This window comes from Corvus hawaiiensis, chromosome 11, assembly GCF_020740725.1.
Source record: "Corvus hawaiiensis isolate bCorHaw1 chromosome 11, bCorHaw1.pri.cur, whole genome shotgun sequence".
Taxonomy (NCBI): Eukaryota; Metazoa; Chordata; class Aves; order Passeriformes; family Corvidae; genus Corvus; species Corvus hawaiiensis.
The window spans coordinates 9609262-9633460 of NC_063223.1; the positions used below are offsets into that span (position 1 = coordinate 9609262).

The 24199-nt window shown below is 49.2% G+C and overlaps 1 protein-coding gene across 3 annotated transcripts in view; it reads left to right on the forward strand.

The window, feature by feature from the left end:
• Positions 1-23961, forward strand: part of PRICKLE2 (prickle planar cell polarity protein 2) — a 109332-nt gene extending 85371 nt beyond the window's left edge. For all 3 annotated transcript variants that reach the window (XM_048315402.1, XM_048315404.1, XM_048315403.1), the window contains 6 exons: positions 3058-3171; positions 4901-5038; positions 5684-5887; positions 7533-7719; positions 10086-10949; positions 21240-23961. In XM_048315402.1, the coding sequence (XP_048171359.1) occupies positions 3058-3171; positions 4901-5038; positions 5684-5887; positions 7533-7719; positions 10086-10949; positions 21240-22108 (2376 nt within the window). In that variant the 3' untranslated portion in view covers positions 22109-23961. The remainder of the gene's footprint in view (positions 1-3057; positions 3172-4900; positions 5039-5683; positions 5888-7532; positions 7720-10085; positions 10950-21239) is intronic.
• Positions 23962-24199: the final 238 nt, after the last annotated feature.

Sequence of the window (24199 nt, forward strand, 5' to 3'; positions counted from 1 at the left end):
GGCAGTGAGGAGCCATCAGCTGGCACGTGGCGGGTCTGGCCCTGGCCCTGCAAGGCTCACCAGCTACAAGGCTTGTGCATGCTGCAACCCAGAGCTGGATGGAGGAGGAGTTAGCATAAAACAGTGACCTTTTGTACAAAAGCAAAGTGCAGACTGAGCGGTTTTAGTTTTCCAGCAAGTTAACGCTTTTTCCCTGAGAAGCCAGATTGATCTAAGAATCCCCTTCTCCTTCTTTATTTTTGAGCATCACATGGGCCTGTGCCAGCCCAGCTGCTCCCACACCAGGTCAGAAATGCTGTTAGCAGCCAGCTGGACACAAAGGCAGGGACACTGGCAGCCTGTGACCCTGTCCCTCCCAGTCTTGGGTCTCTCATCCAAGGAGCTGGGTCCATGCCATGGGAATGGGTGATGCCTGAGAGCCTGTTATATGCACAAGCCTGGCCTAATGTGAGCCTTGGCAAGGGGTGTCCTTCTGCTCTTCATCTGCCCTCTGGATGGATCTCTTGGGATAGAAGTGATGTCCCAGGTGAAAGGATCTGTGCATCCCTCTGGTTCAAGTTTTTTCCCAGGAGGGAATGGTGGCTCGAGAAAGCCATTGGCAGGCGTAAGGATTTTCTCCCCATGAGATGTTCCACAGGCACTGGACAGCCTCTGCTCCATCCACTCCATGAGCACTCCTGTAGAAGGTCCCTTTGGCTGATGCGGATCCAAAGCAAACCCTTTCAGGTTATTTCAGGCAACAGAACACAGGTTGGAGCCTGTTGTATTTATTTTGTTTTGCTTCTCAAACCAAATTGCCCATCCCTGCCAAGCTATATTGCTGGTGTGATGGGAACCAGTTCCTGCAGACCTGCTGAGACTAAATGGAAAACTTCCCAACGGAAGCAGGAGTGGAGCTGGGCACGTACGTCCTGCTGGATTGTGCTCTGGGAAGGCAGCACCCAGGCAGCTGAAGGAAGAGCTCCCATCCTTGCTTTTTGCCCAGGGTGAGCGTCTTGGGGCTCATTGCTTTAGGAATTTGGCGGCTCTTCAGAAAAAAAGTAATTTATAGTCTCCACCAACTTCAAGGACTGGGTGGGCAAAAAGACTTCATTGCAAGAAATCAAAACACAAGCTAACCAGTGTGAGCACAGGGCACAGTGAGCAGCGTCTCTACACGTGGGAAATTCAGCGGGAGAAGCTAGCAGGAGTGTGTGCCAGCTGGGCAGGCACAGCATGGCAGTGTGGAAGCCTGGCAGCCCAGGAAAGGGTATGGTATGGCAGGTGGGGCGTTGCCGGGAGATTTTCAACTGCAAACTCTGCTACAGACTTGCTGCATGAACTCAGGGAGCTCATTTAACATCGTGATGCTGCAATCAGTCCTTCGCAATGTGTATATTTGCTACCTTATGTAGCATGTCATATGTGCTTTGATATCCCTGGATGAAGGATGCTCTATAAATGCAAAGTAAGTATTCTAATGTACGTAGTTTGTTTTCTTTTTAACATAACAAAATACTTCGCAGCCGTTCTTTCTTTGACAGTTTCCATAGCTGGTGGGTCTGTTTCTGCTGTGCCTTAGCAAAACAAATTTAGGGTTTTGCAGTGGCATATGCTCAGCATGTTCCTTGGCTTTGCAACATGAGCAGTTCCCTTGTCATCAGCACTGCGGAGTCGTGTGTGGAAATCTGCTAAAATCTCCCTTTCTGGAAAACCTGATGATTGGGAAAGGTGGATGGTGACATCAGTTTGGGGAGGAATCATAAATTGAGAAAATTGCCGGAGCAGCTCTTGCTCGCAGGTAGTTCTGAATGAGAGCAAAGAGTGAGATGAATGCAGAGCAATTATTCCTGAATAAAGCTAGGTTTGGATAGTTATTCTAGAATAAAAGGGTATTTCTTCCTGTAGAAGATAGCTGCGTATGAGCCACCCCCATCAGCCTGCGAGCCCGTGGGTGAGCTCCCCTGCCAGCCAGCCCTGTGTGACCAGCCTGTGTCCCCATCCCTCCCAGTGACCCACAGCAGCTTGTCGTCTGCAGATGCTGTGGGGCTGTGCAGGCAGAGGGGGCTTCTCTGGAGAGAGCCAGCCCAGGTGGTGCTTTCTAGGCCAAAGTCCAAAGCATACAGCGAGGGAAAAAGCTGATCAGAAACCACTGCAAAGGAACTGTCGTTTGGGAAAAGCCCTGTGAAAGCTGCAGGCAGTGCAGCTACTCCAAAATTAATTGCTGAGAGCTGAGGGAGCATCTTGGGGCTGATCCCACCATGGTAAAGGCAGAAAGCTGTATGCACTGCATCTCTCTAGCCAAGAGCAGACTTAAGGAAGCCGGCCAGCCCTCTGCTTCTGCCCAAGCATCTGGGGCTGCAGAGAATCCCAATCCCAGCTGAGCTTTCCCTTACCTTTACCTTCTCCTGGTTCTTCCCAAGCCATTCAACATCACTGTGGCCGCCATTTCAGAGCGGATCCTCAGCCAGCGAGTCCCCTCCTGGTGCTGGCCCGGCCCTCGAGTGCATATCCCAGGTGTGGCAGTCAGAGGAGAGACGCTGGGGTTCAGGGTGTGCTTCCTCTCCAGGCTGCACTGCGCTCCCAGCGCCAGTCACGCCAGTCCTCAGCCTTTTTAATGGCTGATTTTAATTACACACTCTGAGACGAAAGAGAAAAACTAAGCCTTCCACCAGATTTTATCTGCTGTTTATTTCCACAAATTGCTGCATTAAAAAGCCTGGAGGGGTTTGATGGAGGTGGAGGCTCAGATAGCCAGCAACACGGAGACTGCCGGGGCGCAGCCTTTTTAACCTCCCTGCTGAGGCAGGTGCCGACACATCCCCACAGCCGGCGCAATGCTCACGCTATGGAGGCTGACTGAGCAAACGGTAACGCGCCCCCACCTCGCCGGGGCTGCCACCCCTCTTCCTCGGAGGACAAAAGACAACAAACCCGAAGCAGCTCCTGGCTCTGTTTCCCTGCTCAAAATCTTTGGGAAGACCCAGTGCTTGCTGCCTCAGGGGGTGGTGCTGGCTGGGCAGAGGGGCACGGGCTCAGCCAGGGAACTCCACTGCAGTCCCCTCTCTTGCTCCGTAGGTGCACCAGTACTACAGCTGCCTGCCCGAGGACAAGGTTCCCTATGTCAACAGCCCAGGGGAAAAATCTCGCATAAAGCAACTTCTTCACCAGCTGCCACCCCATGACAATGAGGTCAGTATCTAAAAAATGTGCTTGGACGTCAACAGGGCTGCGGGTGGGGAGTGGACGCTCCTCCTGGGGTTGCTTGTGAGAAGCGTGGCTTTCCTTTCTCAAGTCCTTTTGCTTTTCAGGGGGATTTACTTGAATTTTGGTCATGTTGCTATTTAAGTTGCTATATTTGCTCCCTGCTTTGATTGTTGGAGGTGGGGAGTTGATTGTTTTTAAAGTTAAATTTTTTTAAAATCATCTTTCTTCAGTTGTCTGAAATAAAGGCATTTTCTCAGCCCTTGGAGGCCAAGGCCCTGTTAAGAGTGCCTTGGAATGCTGTTGAGATTATCTAGAGACAGATCCAAAGTTGCAAAAGCCTTTTCCCGTGTGCTGCTTCCGACTCACCTTGGGAGTGGGAGTGAGTGTGCTGAGGAGGGGCTTCAGCTGGGCTGAGCCTCATGAGCTGGGAGAGCCTGGGAGGCCACAGGTTGAGTCAAAACCAGTCAGAGCAAAATAAACCTTCTTACATCTCGCAAGAATGATGTGAGGCAGCAAAAAGGGTCTGGTCTTTGACGTCCTGATCTCACCAGTGAGAACACTGGCTTCTGGTAACCCACAAAATTTCCCTGTGTAAACAAAAAGAATAATTTTCATGCTACTTTCTGAAGAAGCCGCTCTGGGAAATACATGCAGGTAACTTGTTTGATCTCAGTCAGATTTTAACAAGTTTGCCTGCACGTGGCTGGGTGCCACAGGCACAGCACTGTCAGCATGGGGGGAGCTCCAGGCACAAGGAAGGGGCTTCTTCCTGTACACCCTTGAGCACCAACCTGCCTGCCTGCTTCCCTGGCAGCTGCTGGAAACCCACAGCCTCTGACAGCCAAAAAACATAAGACTAAATACACACAAGAGCTGCTACTGCAGCCTGTGTTTTCCTGCAAGTTGGACACACAAGTCTGTGTGTATTTTCTGCGAAGTGGCAGATTTTGCATCCAGTTTCCCTTCATGCTCAGTTTTGCTCCTTTGAAAATTCAAGGTGTGGTGGTTGCTCATGTGATTAGCTCTGCTCAGCTCCATGAGCCTTCTCTCCCAAGTAACAGAGGGTGGATTGGCACTGGTGCTACATTTGACCTCCCTGGCTCTTCAGTTGTATTCCCCATTGAAATGCAACCAGCCAAGAGCTAAGACTGCAGGATGGAAATAGCCAGGAAAACCTCAGAGTTTTATAAGCTTCGGGGAAATTGCATCATTTGTTGTTTGTATCCTTTTATTTTACTTATTTCCTTATTACCTTGCAATGCAGAGGTTTTGCAAATGTGCAGACCTGATCCTTTGCTGGAAGAATAGTTCACAAGTCCCTGGAACTCTTCCCGTACCATAATTTGTGCAGAGAAAAGGGTCTGTGCTCTAGAAATACCAGTGGAATATTATGAAGACCTCTGCCACAGGAGGCTGATGGAGAAAGCAGGAAAACCATCAGTCCAATTGATGGTCTGGGTGGGACTCTGAGAACCCAGCTTTTAAGGCTTTTCTACAAATTGAGCACCTAAAGAGCAACATTTCTCCTGCCCCTTTTTCTCATGTCCGCCTCTTGAAATTCTGACCAAACCCCAGAAGACTGAAGCCCATACACCTTTGTTTCTCCAGCCTCTCCCAAGCCAAGGGCAGGGGTTTGCAGGGCCCATGGAACTGCCCCTCACTGGGCAGTGCGCCAGGGGCACCCCAGGCACTGAGCATCACGTGTATTTTTTAGGTCCGCTATTGCAACTCATTGGATGAGGAGGAGAAGAGGGAGCTCAAACTCTTCAGCAACCAGAGGAAGAGGGAAAATTTAGGGAGAGGCAATGTTCGACCATTCCCTGTAACCATGACAGGAGCCATCTGTGAGCAGGTGGGTAGTGGCTGATGAACTGGTACCTGCATCACCCAAGTTATGTGAAGCACGTCTCCTGTTAAGACAGGCTGAGAGAGCTGGAGCTTTTCACCATGGAGAGGAGAAGGTTCTGGGGTGCCTTTAAAACCTTTCCAGTACCTAAAGGGACTACATGAGAGCTGAAGAGGGATATAGCTGAAGGGCATATATTGATAGAGGGAATGGCTTTAAACTGACAAGATGGCATGTTTAGATCAGATACGAGAAAGAAATTCTTCCCTGTGAGAGTGTTGAGGCACTAGCACAGGTTGCCTAGGGAAGTTGTGGCTGCTCCATCCCTGGAAGTGTTTAAGGCCAGATTGGATGAGGCTTTGAGGAGCCTGGTCTAGTGGAATGTAGGGGGATTGGAACTGGATGATCTTCAGGTTCCTTCCAAGTCACACCGTTCTATGATTTAATGAGGCTCATGGGACAAGTATCTGCCCATGACCCTGCCAGGTGTGAGTGCTGGGGTCTGTCAGGGCACCTTTCAGGATATTTGACATGGAGTTGTCAATTCAGCTCCTGGCATTGTGCAGGGAAGTGATTGTGAGAGCAGCTGGTTGGCAATGGGTAGCAGTGGGGTCACCCGCACCCCCTGTTAATCTCTGGCTTTTCTGACAGTGTGGCGGCCAGATCAATGGAGGGGACATGGCCGTCTTCGCCTCGCGAGCGGGACACGGCGTCTGCTGGCACCCTCCCTGCTTCATCTGCAGCATCTGCAATGAGCTGCTGGTCGACCTGATCTACTTCTACCAGGATGGGAAGATCTACTGTGGCAGGCACCACGCCGAGTGCCTCAAGCCCCGCTGCGCTGCTTGTGATGAGGTAAGAGCCAGCATCTGCCACGAGCACTGCTGCCCACTGGGGTGGCACAAGAGGGTTGGGTGGCATTTCCCCTCCATCCCCGACTTTTTCATGAAGGCATACACACCAAGTCTGATGGCTTGGCTTTGCCAAGGGTTCGAGCAAGCTTTTCCTGAGGTTTCAGGTATTCTTAGTTGCAGTCTGCCTAGGACTGTTCTGAGTTAGGACCTCATCTACATGCAGGAAGCTGGGGGGTTTCCATGAGTGTTTCCAGTAGAAGCACAGCCCCCATGCTGTGTGATTTTAGCCCAGCTGGTGTGGTGATCCTCCCTTCTCCTCTATTTCCCCAGAAAAAGCCTGTGATGGGATGGATGCTGTGTTTCTTACAAGTCGGTCATGTCTGAGTACATGCCAAGCTGAAATAGGCTTTGAGAGAGGTGATTAACAGGCTGTAGGAAGCTGAACAAATAGAATACAAAACTAATATAGAAAACCATACAGAGTCACCTCTGAGCACTTCTCAATTGTAAATCTCTGTTTAAAAGGCTGGTGAAGGAGATTGCTCAGGTTTTTAAAGTTATGAAAACCATAGTGTGGAAAACTGTATGCACTATAAAATACCACGTTCCATCTTTGCAAGCATGTAATAGTAAATATCCAAGGCGATATGCACTTCAAATATAAAGAGCATTGATGTATGTGTCCAATTAAATTTGTAGTGTTACCAGTAAAAAACAACCCCTAACCATTCTACTGGCTCTATTTCTTTGTGGCTTAGGCTGGGTAATTTTTTTTCATGTACTTTTTATCCCTGCAAATTTTCATTTAATTCTTTCATTCAGCTCCTTCAGCATGCTTTTTTCCCCCTAAAACATCAAGTGCTAATTGTGAGAAACAGTAATTCAGGGATAGGAGGATCTGCAGGGGAAAATTTTTGGTGTACCCTGTGCCAGGGTAGAGAAACAGGAAGCAGATCTAGGGCTGCTGGCTCCCTTGGCTTGGCTTTGGGAGTTGAGATAGGGTGGGATCTGCTGAGGACATTTTAGATGGCTGCTTCTCCAAGTCATCCTTAACAGTGCTCTGTGCCTCAGTTTCCCCACTGGTATAATGACTGCAATCACCTTTATAAGCACCCAGGCTGGGGTAGCTGCAAGATGAGGAGCCAAGGTAGCTCCATCTTTTCTCCTCTCTAGAGAGCTGCCACTTCTCCTTGTGTTTTTGCTCATCCTTTGTGGTCAGGTCCCTGTTTCCGAGATGGGTAAATGTGTTCCAGTAAGCGGCTGCTCTGTTCTTCAGAAGTCCACCAGATCGATAGGTTGTATATAAGTTAGTTTATTATCCTGATCAACCTCTCCAGTTGATGGATGAGCTTATGAGCACATTACTGCAGCTCTGCCTTAACACTTTGTAGTCTGGGCACTAATGCACTTCTGAGGAATTTGCATTTTAATGGATTTTTCTAAGAAATGATGGGTGCCCCTGCCACAAACCAAACCATGGGAGTTTCCCATGCAGGACTGGGGAAGTTAGCTGTAAAATTTGGAGGTTACATCAACAAAGGGGCACAGCTGCCATGCACTGAACTGGAGACACAAAGGTTGGCGTCTGCATCCCAGGTTCCTTTTCTGACCAACTCTGCTCCACGCTTGTGTGTTTCTTCCCCCAGATCATTTTTGCCGACGAATGCACTGAGGCCGAAGGGAGGCACTGGCACATGAAGCATTTCTGCTGTTTTGAGTGCGAGACAGTTCTGGGGGGGCAGCGCTACATCATGAAGGATGGGAGGCCCTACTGCTGCAGCTGCTTTGAGTCCCTGTACGCCGAGTACTGTGACACCTGCGCCCAGCACATCGGTATGTGCAGGAGGGCAGCGGGCACAGCGCTGCTGGGGAGCTTGCTGCTGACAAGAGCTGTTGCATTAAGTCCTTGACAACACTGTGGGGCTGCGGGCAGGACTATGCATGGCTGGGGCAACCAAATGTGCTTATGCCTCTCTCCCATCCCACCAAGGAGGTAACATGGTGATTTATTTGATTAAACCACTGTTTATCCCCCTTTTTGTAGTCAGAGAGGGGACAATTATCAGAGGGCAACCTCAGCAGCAATGGCAGCCAGTGAAAGCTTTCTCTGGCATAATAAAATCTCTCTGGCATGTTTTTTTCCCTTTAAATCGCATTTTCCTGTAAGCAGCCTGGCTCTTCGACTCAGATTCTTCCCATCCAAGCTTGCCAAAGGATCACATGATTTGATGAGCTACTGACAGAAAAGATGCTTGTTCATTAGGCATCATTATTGTTTCTGAGCCTTTTTCAATCAATTTGCAGATAGATGTTCTCAGACAGAAATAAATAATGCATCAGGGTCAATTTATGTTTCTAGAACAGTGATTTAAAATGCACTTCATTCAAGGGGCTAGCTGTCCGCAAGCTGGGTGGGCTGGGAAGCACCTTGCTACTCTCCCCAGCCCCCTTTGCCACTTGGCTGAGCACTGTGAACACACAGGCAGCCCTTCCTTTGTCCATAGAGGTGAGCTCACATGTTCAAATATTTCATGCGCTGCAGGGGAAAAAGAAAACAACCATTTTGCTCTTGTGCAGCAGCCAGATGGCACAGGGAGGGGAGACTCAGGGTTTAGGTGAAGCACTTGGAGGATGTGTCTGCTGTGACCTGCAGCACATCCTTTCCAAAAGCTCAGCTGCAGAACAGTGAAGAAGCAGCTGTTAATGCTTCTTGCATGGTCCCTTCCTTTGTGCTTCTCCCATCTGCTGTCCTTCACTCCAACTGGCCTGCTGGAGCCTGCTGACTGTCAGGTTTTCAGGGTAAAATGTCTGGTTTCGTGCATATTTGCACATTTCTAGCAAAGGAGGGACTGCAACCATTTTGCTTCAAGTCGCTCATAGTAGTGAACTGAGCACTGTGCCTACAAGCTACATAAATCATAAGAAGTAAGAAGTGATTCTTACATAAGAAGTAAGCATGTGATTAAGTCTTGTAAGGCTTGGGTTGGTGAGGATGAAGTAAAGAGGCTGCCTTCCTTCCTCTGCAAGATGGCTTTGGGCAGTGGAAAAGGAGCTGGTAAAATCCCACCCACCATCTTGTCTCTCTTTTGCCCACAAGGGTAGCACTCCCATCTGTATAAAAGCATTTTGCTCACTATAAGGGGAGCAAAAAAACCGATTATACTAAACCTAATTTAGCCTGGAATAAAACAGACCATTAACATACTGTTCATTTATAAGTTACCTGGCAGCACTTGGCCCCACAGCGGGTGTGCAGGCACGTGCTGTGCACATGTGGGTGTGACACCCACCGTGCCAGCCAGCCCACACTGTGCACTGCAGTTTCTCAGGGAACGAGGGCAACAAGGGCTTTGGCCAGGAACAGCAGCTTAAACAAGAGTGCAAACGTTGTAATCGAAACCTCAGGAGCTTTGCTCACGGCTCTGACTGAGAGCACTGTGCAGATGTTGCTCCTTGAGGTTTGGCTGGCGGGGGACAGACTGACTGCATCAATTCCTTTACTGAACCCAAGGCGGACCTGGTGAAGCAACCCAGGAAATGTGGCTGGGTGCAAGGCAAGGGTGTGTGCTTGACCCCTGGGGCCAGCTCTTTCCATTCTCTTTTGGAGAAGCGGCCCCAGAAGCCAAAATAAAGTTAGGATGGGACCACAGTAGCAGCAAGGGACAGGGATGTCATCTGCTCTGTTACATACTTAACCAAGGCAGCACAAATTCCTCATTATGGTTTAGTTGGAGGCTTTTTTTTTTTTTTTTTTAATAAGCAGCATATTACTTTTACTTCAAGGACTTTTTGGAGAACTTCTTGCATTCCTTTGCTTTATGATCGGAAATATCCCCATTTAATACAAAATAGCTTGAGGCATGGTTCTGCTGCCGTTCCCAACACTGAGTAACTCCCAAGCAAAGGCCTGGAATTAGAATTGGGAGGAATTAAAAATGGGATTAACTTCATGCATCAGAGAAACCCTGAAAAAGGGCTTTCAAGCGAGGCTGAGTGCACGTCACTCATAGGGGATCATAGAGTCATAGGATGGTTTGGGTTGGAAGAGACCTTAAAGGTAGTCTCATTCCAACTGCCCACCATCGACAGGGACACTTTCCACTAGACCAGGTTGCTCAAAAGCCCATCCAGCCTGACCTTGATGCAGGTTTTAAGTGCAGTGTTAGATGACCCTGACACTGTGTGTCTTCCCCCTCAAGGTATTGACCAGGGCCAGATGACATACGACGGCCAGCACTGGCACGCCACCGAGACCTGCTTTTGCTGCGCCCAGTGCAAGAAGTCACTGCTGGGACGGCCCTTCCTGCCCAAGCAGGGGCAGATCTTCTGCTCCAGGGCCTGCAGCATTGGTGATGACCCCAATGGCTCCGACTCCTCCGACTCAGCTTTCCAGAGCGCACGAGCCAAGGAATCCCGCCGCAGCGCCAAGATCGGCAAGAACAAGGCAAAGGGTGAGGAGGGGGCACGCAGCCCCTGCAACCAGCTGCAGGTCACCTCCAACCGTCTCTCTACCGACGTGGACCCGCTGTCCCTGCAGATGGATCTGCTGAGCCTGGCCAGCCAGACACCAAGCCTCAACAGGGACCACTTGTGGAGGAGCCGGGATGAGCTCTATCACTACGGGGGCAAAATGGAGCAAAGCCAGTCTCAAACCCCCTTGCAGCTTCTCAGCCAGTGCAACATAAGAACCTCCTATAACCCCACCCAGGTCCCAGGCTCACAGTCGGATTTATGGGCAAAACACTTCAGCAACCCAAAGAGGAGCTCTTCGCTGGCCATGAAGAGCCATGGTGGCAGCTTCATCCAGGACTGCAGAGAGGACTACTACTCAGGGAGGCTCCACTCACAGGAGAGCTACAGTGATATGTCCAACCAGAGCTTCCCAGAGACCAGAGGAAATCTCAAAGTCCCCAAGTATGAAGAGGAAGAGGAGGGTGGGATGCCAACGTCGCAGTGCCGCACCCGTCACCCCATCAATGCCCTCAAGTTCACAGAGGATCTGACGCCCACTGAGCAGACCCCCCGAGGCTCCATGGAGTCCCTCGCACTCTCCAATGCTACAGGTATGTCACCTCTGCTCCTGCCACCCTGAGACTACCCCAGCACACCCTCCATGCAAGTGAGTCCCTTGTGTTCCGGTGTCTTCCCAATGTCAGGGTGACCGACAACTTGGGGACCACCAAGTCTAACAGTTGTCTGCCTGGTCCCAACAAGCCTAACAGTTCCTCTCCATTTGCTTGCTTGTTTACCAAGTGCAGGGCTTTATAGATGGCTGGCCTTTCTGTTCAGCTCAGAACAAATGTTTTCAAGCTCTTTAATCCTCCCTTTTGTGAAGAGAGGGGGGAAAATCAAGGCCACCTGCTAACGCAGAGGCAGATTCCAGCCTTCAGCATTTGAAGGACTGCTGTCAGCTGTCCTTGCGGGCTAAAAGTATTTTTAAATGCTTTGAAATAGGCCCAGTTAACCCCTTTTGAATGTTACGCAGTCCTCAAGCACGTGACTAGTTAAAAGAAATTCCTCCCCCTCTATGCACACAGCTCTTTAATTCCTCTTCCCCAACCCCTTGGTAGAAACTGCAGGGAAAAGCCAGGCAAGATACTTGTCCCATCAGGCTGAGCCTGTTTCTCACGAGCACATCCCAGGGTCATATTTCTCAGTCCTCTCACCCCAGACATGTTTGGGTTTCACTCACGGCTGCGGGGATGGGTGTATGTGCACAGATGTGTCCGTGTGCAGCTCTGGTCCACAGCTGGCGCTGGGCAGGCTCCGTCCTTCCTGCAGCCTGCACTGCTTCACTCACCCACCACAGCTCCCAAGTCCCTCAGCGGAAAACTTCTCAGAAAAGAGAATACTGAGCCTGGTTTGCTCTCCAGAGAAACTGCCTTGCTTTTTTCTTTGTGGCTCCCCGGGCTTTTTTCTGTTCCAGACAAGCATTGCTTGGATTTGGGCAGGTCCTGCATCTGAATGACTGCAAGATGGAGCCCTTCTGCCTTGTTGCTGGCAGGGAGTGGCCTGTGGGGTGTTTGTGCCTGGTCCTGAGGACCCCCCACAGGATGCTAGCAGTGGGTGGTGAGGATTGCCAAGCCCACAGAGAGCTGAGCCTCCCCTGAATCCCAGTTCTGGGCTCTGCCCCACCTGGATGGACAGGTTTGCTCTGCTACGCCTGTGCCTTTTCACCCGCACCCAGGGTTTGGTGTGTTTGTTTAGCAAAGCTGCCAGCCCTATGCCAAGATGTGAAATGATCTCTGTTTCAGCCAGGATCTCCCTATCCAGCAAGTGGAAAAATGGGGGCAGAGGAGAAGCTAATGAGCTGGGAAGGGTTTTGCTTGAACAGCCTCAGATATACACAAAGGAGAAATAGATGTGAAATGGCGAGGGAATCGGGAATTGCTCTCCAAAACAGGGTTTCCCTAAGCAAAGCTCCACATTTCGAAAGCCTCTTGTGTTCCTGAAAACTTGCGTTGTGTAAACCCCATCAGTACAAAGAGTCTTGAGCAACACCAAGCTTGGATGAGCAATCCCTAAGCAGTGGAGGGGTTGTTGCATGCTTTGGAGCTGAAGTGTAACATATTATTGGGGATATACGTCAAGACACAGAAAATGTGGCAAGGCCTTCATATCAAAGTGAAAATCATTCTGCCTTTCATTTTAGAAACCCCTTTTTAAAATGCTGGGAGGAAGACGTTCCAAAGGCATCCATCCTCCATATGGAGCCAGAGTCTGAATTTTCCTCAGGGGCAGTGACTGCCTTAATGGCTCGCTGCTTTCTGAAGCAGATGCTCAGCATGATGGGGCTTGCAGTGAGTGTTCACTGTTCCTCTGCAGAGTGAGGTGATAATATTTTTATTAATGCGTAAGGTTCTAATAATTTTCCTTGCTCTAGGAGCTGGCTCAGCTGAGCTAGGAGCAACAGGCACCTCCCCCAGGGCTATGCCTGCAATTATGGAGGACACAATTATCATCCCATTTAATTGGCAGTGTTTTGAGGACAGGGAGATTTGGTGACCTGGATGAGGTCTGTGAGAGAGCAGGTTTTTGGGCAGGTGATGTCAGGGCACAGCACTCCACTGCCTGGCTTTTTCCCATCCCTGCACTCCCTGCTGTGGCTGAGCAAGCTCCCCACAGAGCAGCCCCCAAACACAGCCCAGGGGTCTGGCTCATCCCATGTCCTCCACCCTGCATCCTCCAGTTCTGCTTTGCTGAAGCTCCCAGGCATCCACATACAAAGTCCCTTTGAGCTGCACAGTTGCTCCACCTTATAAAGTGAAATAATTAACACTGCATCCATCTAAGGTTTTATGGCATCGCTGAAAACATTCTGCTTTTTATAGGGAGCTGACGGGCAAACAGTCCCTGACCTGGAGAACACATGTTAAAAGCTGGTACCTCCCTCGCAGCAGATTTTGCTGTGATGTTTTTATTACGACTTAACTACTAATTAGCCAGAGACAATCAGTAATGCAGGTAACTCAGGGCTGTGCAGCAGTAATCCCTGTCCTTTGGCCGGAAGGCTGCCTGCTGTGAGCAGATGTTGTTCCCTGTAATATTTCAGGGTCAGTCATTGTGTCAGCCATTTCGGGGTCAAAATCTACATGACCCCAATCTCCTGCAAAACCCCAGGTTTCTACCTTACCAAAAGGGCTCTGTTTAATCACTTTAAAGCCAATTCCTATGCGTTAGTAAAGAGGTGAGACACCGTGTTAATCCTGGGCATGTGCCCTTACAGTGCTGGGTTGTGCTCTGCTGTCACCATGGGCAGTAGTGCACCAGAAGACACGCAAGTGGCAGAGGTGGCTGTGACCCTCCTTGTGCTCTGTGTTGAGGCTTGAATTAGGTGGGAGTGTCTCTGCTGCCCTGTGCTTTGCACTTGTGTAATTGCCACAAATGCTGATGGGATTTAAGCACATCCGCTGGCAAAGGGCAGTCTCCTGCGGGTGGAAGGCATCTCTCCTTCCCTTCCATGTCTCTATTTGAAAATCCCTATTCTGCCATCAGCTGAAGGCTACAGCAGACTCCAATCTGCTACAGCTTCTTGGAGACTGTATCCTCCTGCACTACATGGCCATTAGATGGAGAAGCAAAAAGGAAACAATATTTCTCAGCCTGTTTTCCAAGAGAGAGCTAATTTTTGCAGATTTTCTTTTATACTATCTTTTATATTGTGCTTCCTTTGTCTACTTTTGGGGGTTTTGGGTGTTTTGTTTTTTTTAATGGCAGTAACAAGAACAAAAAACAGTGGATCCTGTAGCAGTGTTTGCCTTGTAGCTAGCTCCCTGTATTAAGCAACTGGGATGATGTTAAGATGGAATTTGTCCAAGAAGGTTTGCTCATGATAAAAAGCCTGATTCTACCAGGGGTTAATCACTTCCCAGAAGATACTCAGTCCATCAGCCCAGCTCCCTGTGTTTGTGTTTCTCTCCAGAAAGGTTTTGCAGTCACTGCATGTGCTTGGCAGTGGAATTAGAAATCAAGAGCTGATCTCTGCTGATTCCAAGCAGTTATTTCCACAAAATGACAGCTGGTCAAATGGCCCACTTAAGAAAGTACCTGCAAGCTAAATGTTGTTCTCTAGGAACAATGTCTTTGTGTGCTGCTTGCAGAGAGCAGGAGCCCTCTGGAGGTAGAAGTCACTTTGAATGGTGACACTGCTGTATGCAAAAAGAGAAACAGATTTTAAGGATTCCTTGAGAAAATGAGTTTGGGTGAGGGGAGCATCTGTCACAGGCATAAATCCAGTTTAAAAATATGTTAAAGTGGTGCTGTTACAGGGTGGAATGTGATTTCACTTGTATGGTACACACTGCTCCTGTCATCTGTGTTGTGTGATGCCCAGAGACCCCAAATAGTTTGTTTTTCCAGGACTAGACAACAACTGTTGATATACCCAGAAAGTGGAGAGAACAGGGCTGATCCCTGCATGTTTGAGCTGCAGTGACCTGACAGCATCATCTGTCTCCAGTCCCTTTTCTTCCTCTGCCTGCAGAGGAGCTAAAAGCTGCAGGGCAGGTGAGGGTAAGAACAAGCCCTGACTAAGGGCCCAGGTTGTATTTTCTGGAGAGACATTAATTAACCCAGCCTCTCCTGCACTGGGAGCTTGGGAGCAGCTCCTGAACACCCTCAGGGATGGCAGTCAGGGGTCTGGATTCTGATCTCCCTTCCCGTGTCCTCAGTAGCACTGCATCCCATGGGTGCTCCTCTCTCCCCTGGGCTGGAGAGGGCAGCTGCCTTGAGTGCTCCAGCTGAGTTATGCAATCCAGAAAATGACACATTGGCTGTTCTGAGTTTTCCTATGAAAAAAGGAGGCTCCCAGCTCTCCACCATATTCTTATCACTCTCTTTCCTCCAAACTGCTTCCAAGTTGGAAGATGAGATCCCTGGGAGAAATTTTTGAAATTTTGAGGCACAGGTATAACATTCCCTAATTCAAGCCAGATAATTTCAAAACCAATGTGAAGATAAAGGTTTTCCACCCCAAAGGCCCAGTGCAAAACCACCGTAAAACTGTCAAGAACATTTCTTCTCTCCCTCACTTGCCTTTTGCCACTCAACAGTGGGAGGTTTCGTGTGCCTGCTGCAGAGGCCAACCTCCTGCCTGTCTTCAACCCTTCAGTGTCACACATGTGACATGTGTGGGTCTGCAGAGCATGTGGGGTAATGCAAACCGAGGGAGAACCGAAATGGACTTCTGGAAGGAGATGTTATTGGGGGAAGCAATAGCACATCATCTGCAACATGGCTTGTTGGCCATCAGCTGGGGAGGGTGCAGGAGATGGGACTGCTGATAAAGGAGCTATAGGAGGGGCTTCTAGGTTAAAATACAACCCTTTTCCCAGCAGCACCCACATAGGGACTTCTTTTCACCAAGCTGGAAGGGACTAATTGGGTGGGAAATACCCAATGACATCTATGAGTTGCACATGGGGACACCATGGAAGGCTGGTGGGACTGTGACCCACTTGCTGGGGGCTCTGCCTTCCCCCAAATTGTTTACTTACCATGATTTCCAGTTACATAAAGGTTCTGCTTTATTTCTGCACACCCTGAGGTTGCTCAGAAGTGAGATGGGGCTGGGCTTTAAACAAAGCTCTGTGCAGGCTGTTTCTCCTTAAATTTCTTTTTAGTTCTAGGAACTGACCTTGAAATAAACCCTGTTTGAGGGGTGGTGAGGATGCCTGATACTGTGTGAGAGAGAAGACTGTGGCACAGGGGGCCGGACACAAGAGATGCCATGCTGTCCCCTCCTGTGCATCTATAGCTGCATTTAAACACTGGCTGTCAGGGCTGGGTGCTAGGTTTTGGTGCTGGCAGGCACCTCTGTGGGGCTCTGTGGTGAGAGCTGTGATGCACAGGTGTGTGTGTCCGCTGTGATAAATGTAAAGGCAAGAAGCAAGCGTCAGCACAGCCTTGTTTGTTTGCAATATCCTATGTCAGGATATTCTGCATTCCGTGGGTGATGCTCTCCTGCAGTGGGATGCTGGCTCACCCCATGTTAGCACAGCTTCATGGGGAGTTTGATTTATTGGGGGCTGGGAGCTGCTTCCCCTCACGGGGGCTCCATTCCCAGCCTCACACCCAGCCCACGTGCTCTCTGCAGCCTCTCTGATGTCATTTGCCAAGTGCTTTAATAATTCATAATTAATGCAACTTGCAGCCCCTGTTTAGCAAAGCACACAATGGGATTTAAGTGCTTCTGAGTGCTTTGTTGTGGCATGGTTGTAGAGGTGATGTTCACGAGGGGTATCTTTGTGCTGTTACTTTGCTTATTTGGGTGTTATTTCCCATGGCAGTGCTTATGGGATAAACATGGTTCTCAGTAGAGGTGGGGAAGGACTTCAGAGGGTATGGTACAATGTGTTCTTAGCGAACCTGAATGTTAATGAGACACCTGCTTGGTTTTCTCAGCACTGCAGCTAGCTCCAGTTCTATATCGAGCACCCACAGCCAAGCTGCAGCTTTCCCTTGTGCTCATTGGAAAAGCGTGTGTTTCCATGGCTCCAGGGTGAAATATTGAGCCTGGCAGCCCCATGCAGTGGAGAGCAGTGGCAGAAAAATCTGCTGTGTCTACGTGTGCTGCAGTGTTGGCACCAGTCTGGCTCCAGGACAGCCACTGGCTGAAGCACCATGCCAGAGGCAGCAGTGACATCTCTTCCAGTGCATGAGTCTCTGGAGCAGCCAACAATGGATGTGTCTCAGAGCATTGTGCAGAAGTAAATTTTGGTGGGATGAGCACATTATCCCTGGGTTTGCACCCTTGGAATGGTCTTTGTGATGTGGTAACAACCATCCCACACCATGGGCCAGAGTAGGGCTCCTGCTCCCTTGGATGGCCTTGGGAAACAGGTTCTCAGATTTCTTAGTTAGGAGAAAGTCAGGGCTGCATGGTGGGGTCTCACCATGTGTGCTCTTCCAGACTGAGGCTCTCTTGGGTTATTAGTTGTGTTCCCAGATGAAGCACTTCATTAAGAGGGAGCTGCAACAGCTGTACATAAATACTGGTAGCTCAAGAAGATGGGGCCTCATGGATAGGTGTAGCTCTGGAATGGCAAATGACCTCAAGAGACAAGGGTTGGTGCCACTTTCACCCCATCCAGGGCAGTGTGGGACCAGGAATCTGGAGACACCCTGCATGTGCATGGGTACCCACTGCCTTTGGGTGCCAAGGAAATCCTCCAGCACCAGAGCCTGCCCCAGTCACCTTCTGCTGTGATTACACAGGAAGAGTTTTCTTCTGAAACTTTCCTTGCAGGAGTCAGCAGACCTGGAGAATAATGTGTTCCCTCCTCTTTGCAAGCATTTTTTTCTGCATTTGAGGGTTGTTACTATATCCCATTCAGCCTTCTCTCCTCTAGACTAAACAACCTCTGCTCTTTCAAACTTCATTCCCAGGTTACGTTTTCTAGATGAAATTTTTTTAGACAAATGGTTATTGCTATCTCCTGATCTCACTGAGGTCAGACTGGAACACTCCTGGCTTGTTCCCACTATGCCTCCTGAGGTCTTGTGGCTCCATAGGGAGGGACATTTAGAGACCTTAGACTAATCTGGGCCTAGCCCCACTCACGATGCCGTGGCATAAATGTAAAATTCAGCTGGGAAACACTTTTGTGTTCTGCAAGGATTGTAGATTGCATCCTGGACCTGGAACCTGCTGTGGGCACCATAATAAAAGCCATGCAGAGCTCAGCTGGAAAAGCACAGCTTTGCTCCTGAGTGAGTGGAATAAATCCTTCACTGTCACCATGAGCAGGTAAAATGAAGTTTCCCTCTCCCAGCCACACAGCTTGCTGGGTCACTTCCAAGTGTGGCTCCCAAAAAAAAGGCTTGTGCATGTGCAGCCTGCCCAGTCTACCTAGGAAGACACATTTTACCCCTCAGCATGGAGCCTTTTCCACTCTGTCATACGGAGAAATGAAGCCATTGGATGTTGGAGTGGCTTTACATCAGCCTCCTGAGCATGGGCTCCATCACACCCCAAGTTCTGTGTGCTGGCAATGGTGATGGACATATTCAGTGCTGGATTCCTCTTACAATCAGCATTTTCCCAGCGAATCAAGATCTTAGAATGTTTGTGCTTAATTATAATCAAGCTGTCTGAATGATCAGCCAGAAACATCCCCTGGACTGATTAAACCTCGCACTCCAAGCATGAGCCATTCACATGGTCACAGAACCCTTGTCTGAACTCACTGCCCTGTGCTGACTTCCAAGGGGAAAAGACTAAAGCACTCATGGGTGTCTGGTGGAAGTATGTGAGGGACTGGAGACCCCTGTCCTGCACAAACTAAACCAGTGAAGCTCTGGCTCTGCCCTTCCCGAGCCGGAGCACCTCACTTATCACAACTTGCTTCCCTCCAGGTTGTCCTGCTTGATCTTGGCAACATCATTCTGCCTGTGATGTGAAGGATGCAGATGTGTCTTGTTTAATTGAAAACACTGTATCATTCTTGCCATGTCTCCAGAGCCTGTGCCTAGACACTTTTTTATTCTTGCTGGATGCAGGACCACAGAAGGGAGATGGCTGTGAGGGGCAGCTGAGACCTGTGGGTACTATCTGATATGGCTGGCGCTGGGAGCAAAGCACCAGCTCAGCCCACATCCCTGTGAGTGGGACAAGGTCAGCCCCTTTTTAATGATGTTGCCAAAATCAATCTGTTGATGTCACAGAAGCATCCTGTGGTGTTGGAGCTGTATTTCTGCACAGCACTGCTGTTGCTCGTTCTTTTTGCTGAGCTGCACCGGCTCCCTTAATGAAGGGCTGCATAAATATCACTGAGGGCTCATTTTCCTTGGTGTCAGCTATTGTCTGACAGATCTGATTAAGGCCACATTGGACTGTCAACAGCCATGATTCTCATTGTGATCAGCTCTGCCAGCAGTCCCACTGTTGCTCTGGCTTTTCAGGAAGTCTTTGCGCATGTTACCGAGTTGCTCTTCCCCCCCCAGGGGCTGCTGGGCTCCTCCACAGTGGCACAGGAGGGACATGGGGAGCAGCACCTGATGTGGCAAATGCCTTCACTGGGTTCACAGGCAGAAGATAGCAGCTCCAGCAAGGAGGAGAAACACAATGGGAGTGTGGAGTGTGGGTGGGCAGGTCTTCAGAGGGGACAGGAAGTCCGTCCAGGGCTTTTTCCAAAGGGCAGTGGGCAGTGTTGGGCTTGGTTACTCAAAATCAGTGTGACTTAGGGAGGAGAAAAGAAAGCATAAAGTTGACTTGAAAATGTGTCCTTTTTGAAACAAAACATGGCTTTTCCTTCTGTCAGCCTCTCCTTCTTCCTGTGGTGTTCAGGGATCACCTTCACTTTACCTTCCTCTGTAATCATAAACTTCAGAAACACCCCCATTAACAGCAGAAAAGCAAAGGAGCTGGGACTCAGGGAACAAAACCAAACCAGGTGAGGGCCAGTAGTGGCTAAAGCTCTCCAGGTGCCACCAAGGGCAGGGTTTGGAAAACCTTGCCCAGCTTTGCAGGATCTGTTGATCTTTTTAATGCTGAGCCCAAGAAAACTCTGAAGCAGCTCATGAATAGGGTTAGTGACAGCAACCCTTGTTCTTGCTCAGGTTTAGCAGCAACAGCTAATGCCAAAAAGCAGCTGAGCTCTTGATGAAATGCAAGCAGCTTTTGTTGAGGGAAAAAGGGCTTTATTCTTGAACTGTGAGCTGGGTTGTTATTTTTTATAATTAATTTACAAAGTCATAAATTCTCGGTGATTGCATAAAGTCTATGCGTCATTTTGGAAATTCTGCTGATGGTGCACAGCTCTCTGTGTTGGGTCTGCAGCGGGGTGTTGTCGGAGAGGGACAGGGAGAAGGGTGCCAAAGCAAACACTCTGCATTTGATTTGGGATGAAACAGATTTCCTTTGAAATAACTTGCGAAACGTCTTGTCCTGAGCTTGCAATGCAACCACTGACTGCTGCCAGTTGTCAAGCCAACAGGGAGATAGAAAATAATCAGGAAACACTCATAAAACAAGCCAAGGACTAGGGCACTGTGGAGTGCACTGAGTTTCTTGTTGACAGGTAGGTGCTGAGCAAACACCTCACTTCTTCCTTGCTGCCAGGTGAAGGCTTCCTGGGCTGAAGGAAAGCATTTTACAGGAGCTCAGGGCTTGTCAGCACACTGGAGAGATCCAATGGGTCACCTTCCCAAGCAAGGCAGCCCATCAAGCTGGAGCTCATGTTTCTAGCTCCTGCCCATGCACAACTCCCTGGATATCTGCAGGGATAGTCTGACCCTCACACTGTCCTGCTGCTCACAGGGAGCTCCAGCAGACCCTCTGGTGCTTGGGCATTTCCTTGCTTCTGGGGAAACCCAACTGTAACTTCAGTCTCTCCACAGGTGTCATTCAGGGGACCTGTAAAGTGCAGCATAGTGACAACCCTGAATTAAGTCAGCGGCCCTGTTTTCATCTGCCCCTGATATTGTTTTGTCCTCCAAAATGTGTTGTCATTGCAGAAGCTGTGGGGGCTGGATCATGGCACCCTAGTTAGCTCAGCATGCAGGAGGCCTCAGGTTACCTCTGATGCATGATTTCTCCCTGGCGTTGCTGGTTATTCCTATCAAGTCGCAGACAGTGTAGACATATGGGAAAGGAAGTCGTGAAAAGCAGCTTGGAGTCCAACTCAAAACACCTTAAATTGGTGTGATTTCCCCAAAGGAGGAACTGCCTGCTCTTTAAAAAAAAATATAAGTCCTCCTCTTAAAAAGGGCTCTTCAGGACAGGATCGTACCACTGAGTTACTTTTTAAAGCAAAAGTCTTGGGCCAAAACCAGCCTCCACCCTGCATCTCTGCTGACAGAAAATTCTCTTTCTTAACTTCTTTTTTTTTTCCCTTTGCCCTTTTCCTGCAAAGGCCTCTCAGCAGATGGTGGAGCCAAGCGCCAGGAGCACCTCTCCAGGTTCTCCATGCCTGACCTGAGCAAAGACTCGGGCATGAACGTCTCAGAGAAAATGAGCAACATGGGCACCCTGAACTCCTCCATGCAGTTCCGCAGCGCTGAGTCCGTGCGCAGCCTGCTGTCGGTGCAGCAGTACCAGGACACAGAGCCCACCCTGCACGACCTCGCCAGCCCCCTCGGCTATCGAGAGCGGCCGTCGCACGGACGGATGCACCAGAGCTTTGACTATGGCAGCGGGGTGCCCGGGGGCAAGCTGGGGGCACAGGAGATCCCAAGGCACACACCCATGAGCGAGCGCATGCGCCGGAGAACCACTCTCCGGGATGACGACCAGCACTATCGCCTGCACCGGCCCCGGCGGTCCCGGCGGTCCCGCTCGGACAACGCCCTGCACCTGGCCAGTGAGCAGTGCTACCGCCTGAAGGAGAGACCTTTGCTCCGAGCCAGGGACGACTACGACCCGTTCATGCACCAGAGGAGCTGCAGGGAGACAGTGGAGCAGGGTCCCCGCAGGGATGTCTACGGCCACTGTCCCCGGACGGTGTCGGATCTTGCCTTGCAGAACCACTTGGGTGAGAGATGGGGGCCCTACTTCACCGAATACGACTGGTGCTCCACCTGCTCCTCCTCTTCAGAGTCTGACAATGAGGGCTATTTCCTCGGGGAGCCGATTCCGCAGCCTGCCCGCCTCCGGTATGTGACCAGCGAGGAGCTGCTGCACAAGTACGGCTCATACAGCATGCCCAAGTCTTCCACGGTGGGGGCCAGAGGACAGTTGCACAGCCGGAAAAGACAGAAGAGCAAGAACTGTATCATATCCTAATGGCATCCTTGCCAGGCACCTTGGGAGAATGTAAATTAATTCACAATCTTGCACTGTTTTAGATCGTGTAAGTGCTTTTATTGTAAGAAAAAAAAGGCCCGAAGAGTAGGGATTTATAAAAGGTTGTAGACTGGCTAGTATAAATAGTCATAATCCTGGGCATGGTGAATATATTTTGCACATATTACTTTGGAGATACTAATTTTAAAAGTTCACTTTAGCCTGTAATATTTACCTAGTAGTTTCTCTTCCTTCTCCCAAATACCGCCACCCCATTGGGCTCTGTTTGTCTGTACATTTTGGTTGCCACTGTTGACTCTCAGCATCAGTTTGCTGGTTGCTTTTGCTTTCCACCATGATTTTGTTTTCCATTAGCCATGTTGGTAGGTGATTTGTCTCTTGGACAGTGTGGGAGCCTAAGTTATTTCCACAATTGTTGTAAATGCGATGTAAATGAGAGTTTGGAGAAAATATTTTTGTATTTTGTAATATCAGAGGAGTTTCTATATCCTAAGAGTCACTGGGAAAATGCATGCATGTTCAGAATTGTTTTCAGTCAGAGCTAACCAAACAGTGCTTTGGACACCCTTTCCATTTCATCATCAAACGCCTTAATTATTCAGTGAGAGTTTGCGTTTTCATTGGTTTTGAGGGTTTTTTTTGTTTTAACATTGTTTTGGTTTTTTTTGGTTTTTCCTGTTCATTTGTTTTGATCCTGGTCAATAAACAGAACATTTTCTGATTCATTAAATCTTGATGAGGCCTCGGTGGCATTTTGAAGCCTGTGATTTGCAGGTACACTCCATCAGTCAGATACAGGAACCCTGACAAAAGCTGCAAAAGGGACTTTTTAAAAATTATAATTATTATTATTATTACCATTACATAGGAAAGAACAGAACTACCAAATGTCTGCAACATTGTAAATTACCAAAGCCAGAGAAGGAATTTCACGCCTCTGTAGAGAACGCTGAAGTTACTAAACATTGAACTATTATTTGGAGTAAATAAAGTGTAAATGGTGCAATTGTGTGATGTCAGCATGATGTTGTTTTGAATATAGACTTGTTTTATGGTGCTCTAGTCTCCTGGGTTATGTTGACTGCTGTTCATTACCAAGTGGAAGTCTCAGTATTGCCTCTTGCCTAACACATATGAGAACACCTGCAAACTGCTCCCCATGGGCCCCTCCTGCCCTGCAAGATGCCCTTGCCCCTCAGGGGCTGTTTGTGGCCAGGGCTTGTCCCCTGGGGGGCCAGGACAGCCCCTCGCTGTGGCAGAGGGCCCTTACATAGGGCTCAGCTGTGTTGTATTATGGTGGAATGTGAGTTTGTTCTCTTGTGTGCTTTAATCCATTAGGGTTCTGCCATCCCAGCTGCAAGCCAAGGCCAGGTTGTCTCAGTGCTTCCCAGAAAGGAGCAAGTTTGCAAAAGAGGCTCTTGGCACCCAAAGCACCTGAGGGGCTTAAGATAAGGCTGGGCTTTGAGCCACAGGAGGGCTGAGAGCTTAACCAGCTGCATTGCCCTTGCCCCATGTGCTGCTGGCACCTCAGGGTGTCCCTGCACCTTGAGGCCAGCCCCTCCCTACACCCTGGGAATGTGGATCCTGGTGCAGGGATGGCCCTGGCAGCCTTGGGCACACACAGGGACACCTCCATGCCTCCTCAAAGCAGCAGAAAAATCTGGAAGATGGATGTCTCCATACCACAGACTATTGCTAGGAATTTTTTGTTGTTTGTAAAGGACAATGTGATAATTATTATTCCTTTAAAAAGAAAAAAAAAAAGAAATGATACTTAAATATATTTAAAAAAAAAATGTTTTTTCCAGTTGGAATAAACGGAAGTATTCATCCAAAGGGAAGAGTCTCGTGTATGTTTTTTGCTCTTAAGGAGTGTTGGTAAATTGTGAGTAGAAAATTTGATTTTCACTGAGCTAGTCTTGCAATAAAAGCACAAGAACCAGCTCAGCTCCATCCTTGACATGGTTTTGGTGGGCAGGGAAAGCTGGTGGAAGAACATCTCCTGCACACCACACACCTTCCCCAGGGCTGGTGACCTGGTGTGGTACCCCCTGGACCCATTATTTGTTG